The 13,753-nt window shown below is 49.8% G+C and overlaps 1 protein-coding gene across 1 annotated transcript in view; it reads left to right on the top strand.

Annotated features, from left to right (window-relative positions):
- The first annotated feature begins 8,986 nt into the window (after nucleotides 1-8,986).
- LOC120383130 (urotensin-2 receptor-like) overlaps nucleotides 8,987-13,753 on the top strand; it is a 32,743-nt gene continuing 27,976 nt past the window's right edge. The window contains exon 1 of the mRNA XM_039500752.1: nucleotides 8,987-10,129. Within this exon, the coding sequence (XP_039356686.1) occupies nucleotides 8,987-10,078 (1,092 nt within the window). The 3' untranslated portion in view covers nucleotides 10,079-10,129. The remainder of the gene's footprint in view (nucleotides 10,130-13,753) is intronic.

The following is a 13,753-nucleotide window of genomic DNA, read 5'->3' as shown; positions in this document are numbered from 1 at the left end:
ATAAAGGAAATATTTTCATCCCCATTTTACCCATTGGGAACTGAGGTAGAGAGATCAAGTGACTCACCCAAGGTCCGATAGGGAGCCCACGGCAGAAGTACAATCAAACCCAGTGCCTTAACCCTAAGAACATCAGTCCTTTCAGAGGCTGGCTCTATTCTTTGAAATTCTTCACAGCACTCTAACCTCTGCCCAAAGGGCATGAAAGCTATGCTCTCCATCAATGGCAGTGGGTGAGATCTGTTTTCAGACACTCCAAACAAGATCCTACAAACACCTACGACTAAGCCATAGTACTTCTTGCCCCATGTGGTCTGAGTCAGACTATATACAGCTGTAAGCACTGTGCTCAGCTCTAAGGAGTGACGTGCTCTACACATGGGAGAATACCCAATAGGCCAGATACACAGCTGGTGTAGTCCAGTGTAGCTCCTTGGACTTCAACAGAGCTACACCAGTTTGCACCAGCTGAGAATCTGACCTTATTCTCATCTATTTCTACTCTAAAGCTACAAAGCACTTACAAGGTTGATTATTTTGAGTCTTGAGCCTACAGGCTCAGAGCTGAGAGATGGATCTGGGGCGCCTCAGCTGGCAGTGTGTGCTCAGGGACCTCGCCAGCTCAGTCTCTGGACATCTCTGAAGATGTCTCGAATGCCTTCGATCCTTGCCCTGCCCTTGTGCTGAGAGCTCAGCACAAACTGAGCACTTTTAATTTCCCAGGTATTTTGTGTGGTGATTGGCTAATTTGTCGGTGCAGTATGTTCACTTCCTGTTAAATCAGAAACTGACAGAAGGGTCCAAAGATCAGCCTTTAAGCTCTGAGATGACACAAGAACATGAATGGGGGAGGGGATTCGTCCTTCCACCCACTGCTCCTTTAGAGCTTGTAGAACCTGTCTGAAACCTAGGCATGAAAATCCTGCAAGATGATCTCTTCAGCAAAGCAGAATTACAAGGCCCTTAGCCTGTGGTGCCTGGTGGGAGCTATGTACTGCCAAGTGGAAGATTCAGGCTTGATAAACCTTGAGTCAAGATATGTCACTGCCCCTGCTGAGACAGGAAGCCTGCAGCTACGGCAGCATGTTCAGCTGAGCAGATAAGGGAACAACTTTGCTGGATCTGAAAGAAATCCCATCCAATCCTCCTCATTCAGAAGGCTGGAGGGTGTGCTGGAGGGCTTAAATAAACACGGGACACTGAAGTTTAAAGTGTGTGTGGGGAGGGGGGGATGGCATGTAATTATCCTAGGCATGTAATTCATCCTAAATATGAATCAAAACCAACAGGATCCTACTTAAAAAAAATGGTCATGGCATTCAAGCCACAACCCAGGAGTGATTCCTCTTTTCTAGCTGTGAAGCCTGTCAAACCTGAATGGAGGAATCAAAGCCTGTTTCCAATTTACAAATGCTATGGCCTTCAGCTTCCCAAATTACACACACTCGCCTTCCACCCGTAGATAATGAAGTAGCAGCTATTAGCTGAGTAATCCAGTGGTGTTACAAAAATTACCTGGGACATGACTCCTCATTCCTTTCCCATCACGTACACCACTGCTACTCTTTTCCTAGTGAATAGATTAGTTAGTTCGGAAGTTCTAATAAGTAGGCTCTAAGTACCTGAAAAAAACATTACCTCTCAAAACAGATGATCAATAAAATGGAAGGTCAAGTATAGTTTAAGATGGTTTTATCTGCATTGTATTTTTGTGCGTGACCCAAGTACCTCAGTAGGGGAAGGTTAGTAAATAAATTAAACTCATAAATTAATAGATATTACTAATATTCTATATTTTATTATTTTAAGAAATTACCAATAAAATGTGTGGGATTTCTTAGATTTAAAGTCCAGAAGAGACCATTAGGTCTGACTCCCATATAACACAGCCTACAGAATTTCACCCAGTTATTCCTCTATTGAGCCCAATAACTTATCCTTTAGTCAAACATATCCCCCAGAAAGGCATCCACAGTCCTAATTTATAGATTTCAAGAGACAGAAAATCTGCCACTTGCCTTGGTAGCTTGTTCCAAAAGTTAATGACTCTGACTATTAAAAATATGTCCCTTAATTTGTGCCTTGTTTAAAGCAACAAGTACAAACCTTCTTCATTTCTCTCTCCCTCACAGTCCCACTCCCTACACTGATTAGGCAAGTCTCTCTCAGACATGGTGGGCCCACTCCTGCAAAGTGCTGTGTACCATCAACTCCCACTGGTGGGCAGGAGTTGAACCCGCGATAGAAGACATGCATGTTTTTCCAGGGACCAGGTATTCCTCTGCTGCGGAATGACGGCAGAGAGCAGACTGCTCTTTATGAAAGCTTAACAGGAATGCCCTGCAATCTGTGTGAGGTCTCCCACATGTTTCCCAGAACAAGCGTTTTGGGGATTCATTAGTGCTCAGCGTTGTTCAATTAAATATTCTTTCACTGAAACAAAAATATATCTAGAAAGCAGAAGCTTATTAACCACATTTTCAAGTTCTCTTTTTATAATTAAATGTTGCTGCTGGGTCGTTAACACATCCTGCGCTGCAGTCTCTGCTCTCCCTAGCATGTGAAAAGAAAGGAGAATGTAGGGGCAAGAGAGGGAAAGCGTGTCACAATGCTGGTCTTTACCATCATGTCTGATCACCCAAAAAAACCAGATAACGTGGCAGAGGAATTAATAGCTATTCTCTCCTATTTTGGCCATGTGCTGGCTGTTAAAATGAAGTATGGGGCCAAAGCAAAGACAACAGGTTCAAAACAAAAAAGATCGCAAACGTTTTATGCAACCTACCATTCAAGACGAATCTAGTTATGCCATATCCTGATCTCCCTGGGGTCTGTGCCAAAACTCTTATTAACTTCAGTGCAACCAGCGTTTGGCCTTATAAACAGTCGATTGAATTCCCGGCTGCTCAGCTGAGCTGCCAGGATGGCATGTAGCCTTGCACAGGGTGGATGCATGGGGTGAATTCAGACTTTATGGTGGAAAGAATTTCAGTCTCAGTACCTGGCTCTAAACTCTTTTGATACCAAAGCTGAACCACTTAAAGTTAATCCCTGTCCAGCCGAACTGTACTGAAGAATCTCGCTCTCCCCCCGCAGGATTCAAATCACATTTATCCCAGCCTCTTTATTCAAGGTAATTTAAAAGTTTGTTTAGCTGTGAAGACACAGACACATATTTGTGGTTACAGCAGCACAGCCTGATGCTGTGGCTGCTTGTCAGACTGTGTAGTAAATTACAGATGAGAATTCCATCGAATATTTTCACAGGGCCAAATCCTAGTCACACTGAAGTCAATGAGAGTTTTGCCACTTTGTAGTAAGCTACAAAACTGAGCCGGGGGCTTTCACTCAAACATTTTCAGTTGTGGTCAAATAACATCAACAAACAAGGGCATCATCTCAACAGGCCGGAGATACAGGGAGGTTTTCAAAAGCACAACGGTCAGCTAGGCATCCAGTTCCTAGTCAGTAGGAATTGGGGGGCTAATTCCCATTTTTGCCTTTGGAAAATCTCCCCTTTAAATACGGATGGCCCAAACCCACACCAGTCTTTAAACCAGGGCCGGAATCCAGACCTCCACTGGTTTTGCAGCCCAAAACTACACCCTTGCCCATCTCTCTTTTCAAAATCGTTTTATACGTTTTTCTTATAAACCTCATTCATTCCTTTAGGTAATTGAGGGTAGCAAGATGAATCAGCTGTCACGTTAAAGCTCAGATTTCAATTGAGCTAGAATACTCCCTTGATACTGAAAGCAGATAGCGAACAAACAAGATTTAAACCACCAGACATTTAAAACAAAATCGGTATGCTCCTTCAGCCTCCTCAGTACGGTCCCTGCTCTTGAAGCCTGGCCATCGCTGTCAGGGTCTGTCTCTGAATATGCCCAGAATGATACATACTTAGTAGCTGAGAAACATAAGGGCTACCTCTGTCTCTGTTTCTCTCTGTTGCTGTTCACGGGGTGATCTGCTTCAATTCATTTGGCAGACTTAAGGTAAGGCATTGAGTTGGCACTTGCCAAAGAAGGAAATGCTGGAAAGAAGAGGAAAATGGCAATAAAAAAAAGGCAAGGAAAAGCCCATGAAAGATCCATATCTTGGTCTAAATCTTGCTATAGGGTGACCAGATGTCCCGATTTTATAGGGACAGTCCCGATTTTGGGGTCTTTTTCTTATATAGGCTCCTATTTCCCCCTCACCCCATCTCAATTTTTCACGCTCGCTGTCTGATCACCCTATCTTGCTGTCACTCTTTTTTGTGTGTGTGGGGGGGGGGTTAAGCAGTATATGCCTTTGCTGGTGTCACAGTCAATCTCACATGTAGAAGTCTGACATATTAAAGTCCATATCTTAATAATTTATTTCTTTGAGCAATAGAGGGATAAAAGGTTTAAGCTACTCAGCTTCTGTGAGTTTCCACTGCTCCACAACCTGGACCAAGATGTTAATTACTACCGACCCACGTATCTCCATAGGCACCGCCAATCATTTTGCCCCTCGGTGCCTTGGTTTACTTCTTACTCACCTTTGCAAAGTCCTTTAAAAGTGAGTGCTAAATATTATTAAGATTTCACTTCTATGCACCCACACACCTGTATAATAGGGAGCAATGTCCCGCTGGGCTGCTCTCTGGGGAGCGCTCCAGGGATTACACTCATGAAACTTCTTTGCGCCACCGTGGGTGAGGGCAGCTATACCCAGACTACATGCACACATACATTCTCTCACAGGGCTTGTCTACACAGTGGTGCACTACAGATTACAGGAGTATGAATTGCAGAACGAGCGCATGAGTTGTGCTCCGACTGCCCTATGTGTAGACCCTGCTGGTGCAAACTAAAGGTACCTAGTTCACACTGATGTAATTCTGTTTCAAACTGGACTATGTTACTATGTCATCAAGGAGCAGATAGAACTCAACATGTTAGCGCACTCTACAGTTCACACTCCCATAGGCTGCATTACACCGCTGTGTACACAATCTCATAGTGCAAACCACTATAGAGTCAAGTTACAATGAACAATAAACACAACACATGAGTCACTGGCCAGCAATCTTCCTCCATGCTTTGCATTCTTTACATAGCCTTGAGAAGCACGTCAGACTGCATCCTGTCCAGCCAGCCACTTCATGTCACTGCGGGTTTCCCTCCCACCCCCCCTGGCCCCAGCCCCAGCCCCTGACATCAGAACCTGCAACACATACATTCGCAATACTCTGCTCATCCAACGCACAAGTCCTACAAACTCAAGTTTTCGTCATCTTGATAATATCAGGTATCACTCCAATGATGCTGTAAATTTGGCAGATTACTGCCTCGTTCGTCATATGCATAGTATAGCTAACACGCAGCAATCCCCTTTAGCAGTTCAATTCAAAGGCAGAAAACCTCTTAGGATATGTCTACACAGCACACAAAAAAACAAAACAAAAAAACCCAGGGCTCAGGTGCGGAGCTGTTTCATTGCTGTGTAGACTTCCCGACTCGGGCTGGAGCCTGGGCTCTAGGACCCTGTGGGGTGGGAGGGTACCAGACTAATAGGGATTTAGATGTCACCATTGTCTTTGTTGTTTCATGTGATATCTTTAGCGCTAACTTCTCTGCTTCCACTGCTACTCTTTCTAGCTCAGGATGGTGTTGACCAATCACAGTCATGTGGCTTTAGCAGTTCAGTTGTGCCAGGATGATGAACGCATACAGCTAGGTCAGGCTATGCCCACTGACTCACGGTATGATCTTGGGCAAGTCATTACTCCTGGGCGAATTCTGCGCCAAAAAAATAAAAATTCTGCACACAATATTTTAAAATTCTGCATATTTTATTTGTCAAAATAATACAATATAATCACACTGGTTTCCATTATTTTGGTAATTTATGTAAACTACAGTACAATGGATGGAGAATGGGAGTGGGGAGCATTGGAGGAAATCCCCAAACCCCCTTTGTCTAATAGTAGTATAGCTAGCATTGACCCTTTACTTATAGTTATTCGTCAACAAATATATGCAGCCATATGCTCAGTGTTACATCATAGGCAACTGAAGAGCAAGTGAGGGCTGGGGACTCAAACTCACAATTTATATTGGCTACTGCCAGAAAAGTCAGTAGCGCACAGTTCATGGGGCACATTTTGATTAAATGTTTTCAGTCCAAAAATTTAGACCAGTTCTAATCCCTAAAGCACCATAAGCATTTATAATACCCATTAGGGCCTTTACAATAAGGCTCCTTTACACCACTCTGGCAATGTAAAGGAGCCTTAAAATGTTTACACCTGTTTTATATTCCTGGGGGAATTCACTAAGAACAATGGGAACAATTCACTAATCATGCAGGCTGCTACATTCTGCTTTGCCCAAGGGGACAGAGCCTGCCCCATGCCTACCTCCTCAGAAACATCCCAAAGCCCTGCCCCTCCAAACCAAGTGTGCTGCAATAGTGAGCGAGAGAGAGTGTCTCTCACTTGTACAACTGCCCAGCCCTACCCCTTAACAGTGATTTACTGGGTGCCCAAACCGACCTGTCTGCATTGTCGGAGAGGGGCGCATGACCGCTCTTGCAGTTTCCCCATCAGAAGTAATTTTTCTGCAGGGAAGCAAAGAAATCTGGGGGGGCCATGAATTCTGCTCACGTGCAGTGATGCAGAATTCCCCCAGGAGTAAAGTCATGCCTGCACAGGGGTGCTGGAACAACTTGTATAGTGGAGGTGCTGAGAGCCCTTAAACCAAACTGTAAACCCTGTATATCAGGAGTGGACAAACTATGGCACACGGGCCACATGCAGCCCATCAGACCTTTTAATCCGGCCCTCAGCTCCTGCCGGGGTGCGGGGTCAGGGGCTTGCCCCGCTCCATGCAGCTCCCAGGAAGCAGCCAGCATGACCCCCTTCCGGCTCCTACATAGTATGCAGAGGTGCGGCCAGGTAGCTCTGCACACTGTTCCGCCAACAGATGCCACCCCTGCAACTCCCATTGGCCATGGCTCCCAGCCAATGGGAGCTGCGGGTGTGGCGCCTGCAGAGAGGGTAGCACGTGCAGAGCCGCCTGGCTGTGCCTCCATGTAGGAGCCAGAGGGGGGACATGCTTCCAGGAGCTGCTTGAGGTAAGTGCCGCCCAGAGCCTGCACCCCTGAACCCCTCCCCCCTGTGCCCCAATCCCCTGCCCCAGCCTTGATCCCCCTCCTGCCCACCGAACCCCTTGATCTCAGCCCAGAACCCCCTCTTGTACCTCAAACCCCTCATCCCCAGCCCCCCCCAGATCCTGCACACCCAGCCAGAGCCCTCACCCCCCGCCCATGCCCCAACAGCCTGCCCCATCTGTGATCCCCCTCCCACCCTCTGAACCCTTTGGTCCCAGCCTGGAGCACCCTCCTTCACCCCAAGCCCCACCTCCCCCGCCCCACTCCAGAGCCCACACCCCCAGCTGGAGCCCTCACCTCCTCCCACACCCTTACCCCCAGTTTTGTGAGCATTCATGGCTCACCATACAATTTCCATACCCCAATGTGGCCCTCAGGCCAAAAAGTTTGCCCACCCCTGCTGTATCTGATGGAAACCACTTCAAACCAGAGAGTACAGCAACACCCCTAGTTCCAGCTCCTATGTGCCTTCACGAGGGGATTAATGATCCTTCCTTTCCTGGTGGGCGTCTTTGTGAAACTAAATACATAAGACCCTTGTGCCAAGATCAACTTGGTGTAGGGGGGAAGGGAAGGGCAGGGCAGCAGTCAAGGAGGTGGTTATGCCTATCTCATTCTCAACCTGGTCCAGCTCCAGCGTAACTTATAGAATCACAGGGCTGGAAGGTACTTCCAGGTGTCATTTATTCTAGTGCAGCCTCCCACACTGAGGCAGGGGCAAGGAAACCTAGACCATCCCCGACAGGTGTTTTTCCAACCTGTTCTTAACAACCTCCAGGGAGCCAACCAGCCAGGTGAGCTGCTCCACTGCTTAACTGTCCCTATAACAGAAAAGTTCCCTAACATCTCAATCTAGCTAACTCTCCTTTGTTGCTGATTTGAAGCCTGTTGTTAGGTCTCCCCTCAAGACTACTGCGCATGCCTCCACAGATCAGGTTTTCTAAACCCCTTGCCATGTTGTCACCCCTTTCCCCCTCCAGAGGATCTGCTCTAATGTTCAGTTCCCAGTTCCCGAACCCCTCTCCCCGGGGGGCAGGCCTACGAACTTCAGGTGGCTTCACACCAGGAGGGGTCATTCTCACCTGGCCGCTCCAGCCGCTCCTTTGCCCTCCGCAGAGGGGCAGGAACAGGAGCCGGGTTTGTAAAACACTCTAATAATTATTGCCCAGGATTTGTCACTCGGCAACCGGTGGCCTCATTCCCAGGATGCAGCCGGCGATCTGTGCCCCGGGCTCTGCCCATTGCAGGGATCCAAACCACTGAGGTCTGACCCGCTGCCCCTCAGCACCCTTCCTGCCTCCCCCCGGGATGAGCCGGGATGGGTGGGGCGCGTCCGTGGGTCCCCAGTTTCGCCTTCACTCGGCCCCGGGGCTGTGACTGGGGAGGGGCGCTCCCCGCGGGTCCTGGGATGGGTGTGAAAAGCAGCAGCTGCCCGGCTCTGGCGGAGCCCGGGGCCAGCCCACGCCCGGAGTGACCCGGGCACGCCCAGACACACGCACTCAGCTCACCCCCATCACGAGCCGAGCGTCCGATAGCCACATCCCCCTGCTCCCCCGCCGCGGCTGCTCCCGGCAGCGTTCGCAACCCGGAGCCACTCGCCGCCCGCCCGTGCCCAAGGCGCGGAGCCCCGGCGGCGGCTGGGGGCCGGAGCCAGAGCCCTGCCCCTCGCCGACTCGCCCCCGGGCTGCAGAGGGCACCGGGGGAAGGGCGCCGCTGGGCGCTGGAAGGGGCTCGGGGGCGGCCCCTGTCCCGCCTGAGCAGCAGCGCCGGGGAGCGCGCCAGGCAGGGCGCAGCAGCCCGCGCGATGCGCCCTGCAGCCGCAGGCCGCCTGCCCTGAGCCCCTATGGAGCCCAACCTCACCGCCGGCGGGGCAGGCAACGCGTCCGGCCGGGCGGCGGGCTCGGGCGGCGGCGGCAGCGAGCTGCTCATCACCTCCGCCTTCGGCACGGTGCTGTCCTGCATGTGCGTGGCCGGGGTGGCGGGGAACGTGTACACCCTGGCGGTGATGTGCCACTCCGCGCGCTGCGCCGCCCCCATGTACAGCTCCATCATCAGCCTGGCGCTGGCCGACCTGCTCTACCTCTCCACCATCCCCTTCATCGTCTGCACCTACCTGGCGCAGGACTGGTACTTCGGGGACCTGGGCTGCCGCGTCCTGCTCAGCCTGGACCTGCTCACCATGCACGCCAGCATCTTCACCCTCACCCTCATGTGCGCCGAGCGCTACCTGGCCGTCACCCGGCCCCTGGACAGCCTCAAGCGCGCCCGGGGCTACCGCAAGGCCACGGCCGGCGCCGTGTGGTCCGTCTCGCTGCTGCTCACCCTGCCCATGATGCTCATGGTCACGCTGACCGAGGCGGGCCAGGCCGGGGGCAAGGTGAAGCGGATGTGCGCCCCGACGTGGAGCGCCGACGCCTACAGGACCTACCTGACCGTGCTGTTCAGCACCAGCATCATGGCCCCGGGGGTGATCATCGGCTACCTGTACACGCGCCTGGCCAGGACCTACCTGGAGTCCCAGAGGAACCCGCCCCACAAGGAGGGCAAGAGGTCCCCCAGGCAGAAGGTGCTGATCATGGTCTTCAGCATCGTGCTGGTCTTCTGGGCTTGCTTCCTGCCCTTCTGGGTCTGGCAGCTGGTGCGCCTCTACCACAGCTCCCTGCAGCTGACTTCGCAGACCCAAAAGTGCATTAACTACCTGGTGACCTGCCTGACCTACAGCAACAGCTGCATCAACCCCTTCCTCTACACCCTGCTCACCAAGAACTACCGGGAGTACCTGCGCAACAGGCACCGCAGCTTCTACCGCTTCACCTCCTCCTTCCGCAAGCGGAGCTCCAACCTGCAGTGCTCCTGGGGAAGGGCCCCGTCCTCCAGCAACCAGTATGACTACGGCTCGGAGTCCCTGGGCATGGCCACGCTGAAGGACAAGTGAGGAGGGTGAGGGGCTCCAGGCACCTGGGAACCAGAGGAATATCTGTGCAAGGTAAGGCTGAAGGGACCCACAAAGCCAAGGTACCGCTAGGAATTGGCTCTCGGGGTATTTCCTTTACATCTTGGGCAAACTCCTTCCAAGCTTTGTCTAGCTCCTGCTCCACGGTTGGTTTACTTTGGTTCTGGGTACCGGTGCCCAGGCTCCAGGACTAGAAACCTGGCGGTCTGAAATCTCCCTTGGCTTGTACATAGTTCTGTTAACTGTTCAGAATGTGTCTCAGGAACGGTTTAAAGACCCTTTTCTTATTTCATCTTGGACTTGAACTCCCCTTTTATAGAGTGTTCTGCACTTTGATCAAACTCTTCTCAGAAGTGGGGAAAGGCTGTATGGGCAGTATGGCCAACCCCAGGCATGACAAACTCATGGGCCAGGTGAAATTGAATAAGACGACAGGTGGGGTTCTTTTTATTGGCCTCCTGGTTATTGCTGCTGTTTTTTTTTCCTTTCTTAGGGATCAGATTTTCAAGCTTTTCTCTGTAATCATGAGGGCTAGAAACTTTAAAAAAGAAAAAAGAAAGCTGGGATTCTCTAAATACCTGACTCCAGGAGCTGGGGCTTAAAAAAAAAAAAAGAATATTGTGAGACTCATGATAAAACAGTGACAGTTGGTGACACAGTTGTGGGGGACATGCATTAGAACAATGTTCATGCCAGAATCTCCATGCAGTCTGCACCAGTCTCTTTTAAGAGCAAGATGAGGAACTTAATGAATTAAATATCATGCTGGTGTTTCCTGATTGTGTGATTCAACAACCAGAAATTGCTCTGCAGCCTTGAACCTTTCTACTGCATTTTAAGAGAAAAGAGGGATAATTCAGTCAGAAATGCACAATAATAGGCCAAATTAATTACTGGTGTAACTCCACTGAAGTCACTTTGGCTCAGTATAAACTACTCATTATTGTTCTTCCACCTAACCTCTAATAGCCAACCTCCAGCACACTGATTTCAAAAATATGCTTGAAGCCTTTTTTTTAAAAGGGTAAAACCTCAATTCAGACAAGATTATTAAGAAGAAATGGTTCATCAGTGGTTTTCCCTTCAGTCGACTGATCACTTCTTTACTCAGGACAAGGGTCTGTAATTATGAGAGCCAAAGACCCTGATCCTTGGCTGCTACAGTCAGGGCTGATGAGAGGCTGGGAAAGGGAGGACAATTGTACCAGGACCCCAAGCACAGTCACCCCCAAAATGTCTAACTGGGATGAAATGGGAGGGGTTGAAACCCCAGAGAACATGATATACCAGGGCCTCATATTTCTCTCAGCAGGCCTGCTCCCAGTGTAACATGGAGTGGAGGAGTGGGGACAAAGATAGCATTAAGCCATGTTTCCTCTCCCCATATCTTGGGTCACTTCCCTGGGATAATTTACAGCACTCTAGGGGCTGCTGTAAATTATACCAGCTGCCAGTGATCCCAGGGACTGTTACAGCAGCCGGCAATGATCAGGGCGCACGGAAGCCATAGCCATCTTCCCTGTCCCCCAACCACCCCAGTCCAGCCACAGAGAGGCATGGCAGAGGAGCCACTACATCAACTCTCTGCTATTGAACAGTTTCTTTCTACTAGGGTGATCCCTGCTGAGTCCATTGAAGCCGGGTTTAGGACAGCTTTGTGTTGGACCAGAGGCACAGGGTGGCTCAGCGCAGCCACGAATTGCGACCAGAGAATTCAGCACCGACACATTCTGGGTTTTAGACGTTAGACTAGTCCAGTACTTTTTGGTAGACAAAAGGAGAAAGCCAGGTACATACTGGAGCTGAATACCAAGGACACATGGCTACTGCACCATAAGTCATGCACTCATTAATAGAGATGCAACATTTGCTTTGCATTTAATAATAAAAAAAATGTTAACTCCCATCAGGTGGTACTTGTACTCCATCTAACACTACCACTTCCTCTAAGACATGGACGCACTGCTTCAGCCTGTACTGTTACCGTACCGTGCAGACTAGCTAGCTAGCTAAAGTGTCATAGAATCATAGTGTTTAAGGCCAGAAGGGACCACTCTAGTCTGACCTTGTGTACATCACAGGCCACCAGCACCACCCAGAGAAAAGAAGGTCCACCAGTATCTAAGGCCCCTGCCACGGCAGGGAAATCATTGAGATGTACTCAGATAATCCTGATAAGTGACCCATACACTGCAGAAGAAGACAAAACAAAAACAAAAACAGACAAACGGAAAAAAAAAACCCAAGGTCACTGCCAATCTGACCTGGGGGAAAATTCCTTCCCAACCCCATATATGGGGATCAGTTATACTCTGAGCATGTGAGCAACAAGCAGCCAGTCAAGCACCTGAGTGGGAGAGAAAGAACGCTCAGCACCACCGCAGTGCCCTGGCCCAACCAGGGGCAGCTCTAGCTTTTTTGCCGCCCCAAGCACGGCAGTCAGGCAGCCTTCGGTGGCTTGCCTGCGGGAGGTCTCTGGTCCCGTGGATTCGGCGGCTTGCCTGCGGGAGGTCTGCCAGTCCCGCAGATTCAGTGTACCTGCCGCCGAATCCGCAGGACCAGTGGACCTCCCGCAGGCAAGCCGCCAAAGGCTCCCTAACTGCCGCCCTCACAGGGACTGGCAGGGTGCCCCCCACGGCTTGCCGCCCCAGACACGCGCTTGGAGCGCTGGTGCCTGGAGCCGCCACTGGGCCCAACCTCCCTCTGCCCCCCTCCACCATCTCCAGCCGTGGTCATCCCTCATGCTTCAGAGAAAGGAGATTTAAAAAACCGTCTCAGAATACATGGGACCAGGGAGGGGGAGAATCCCTTACTTATCCTGGACACTGGCCTGCTGAAACCCTGAAGCGTGAGCTTTAGGTAGATTTACACTGATCTAAGGTGCTTATCCCCGAGATTTCTAGGTACCATGACAAGAGCATTATTAGGACACACAATGTGCCAGATACTTTTACAACGTTTTAAGTACTTGCCTTTTTTGGAACTAACCCACCGTTTGATTCATCATTTGTAACAAATTGTTTCCTTTCCTTTGTTTCATATTTCTGGGCCTGTCTTCATGACAAACACCACCCATTAAAAAGAAACAAGGTTAAGTTTCATTCTGAAAGGAGGTGTGGGAAGATCTGAGTGTCTCTTTCTCATGCTGGTAGTGGGTGGAATGCTGCTCTCAAGGAACAGAACAATATGAAGGTGAGAGGAGAACCAGGCCATATAGATTGCAGACGTTGTCCTTGCAGCTTGCTCATATCTGAACAAAGGGGATGTTTCCTCATGACCACACAGTGAAAAAACCCCACACTGACTGGAACCTGTTCTTGTGAAGAATTGAGTATTTGTGACTTCCATTGCTCAGCACCTCACAGGAACAGGCCCTTAAAGGCCACTTATGTAACAAGATGGTCCCATGCAAAAATGTTGTTTGTAATTTTATTCTCCATTGATTAAACGAGTTAGGAAGATGTTAAATCAGTCTTTGTGGATGAATAAAGTACATTATAGAAATGTAGGACTGAAGGCACTTCAAGAGGTCATCTAGAGACCTTTGCCCACCCTGAAGCAGGATTAAGAATACCTCGACCACCTCTGACAGATGTGTGTCTAATGACCTAGTCTTAAAAATCTCCAGTGACAGGGATTAAACAACCATCCAAGGTA

Source organism: Mauremys reevesii, linkage group 15, assembly GCF_016161935.1.
Source record: "Mauremys reevesii isolate NIE-2019 linkage group 15, ASM1616193v1, whole genome shotgun sequence".
Taxonomy (NCBI): Eukaryota; Metazoa; Chordata; order Testudines; family Geoemydidae; genus Mauremys; species Mauremys reevesii.
Note: the sequence above shows the minus strand (reverse complement) of the source record. Positions and strands in the feature narration are given on the sequence as shown.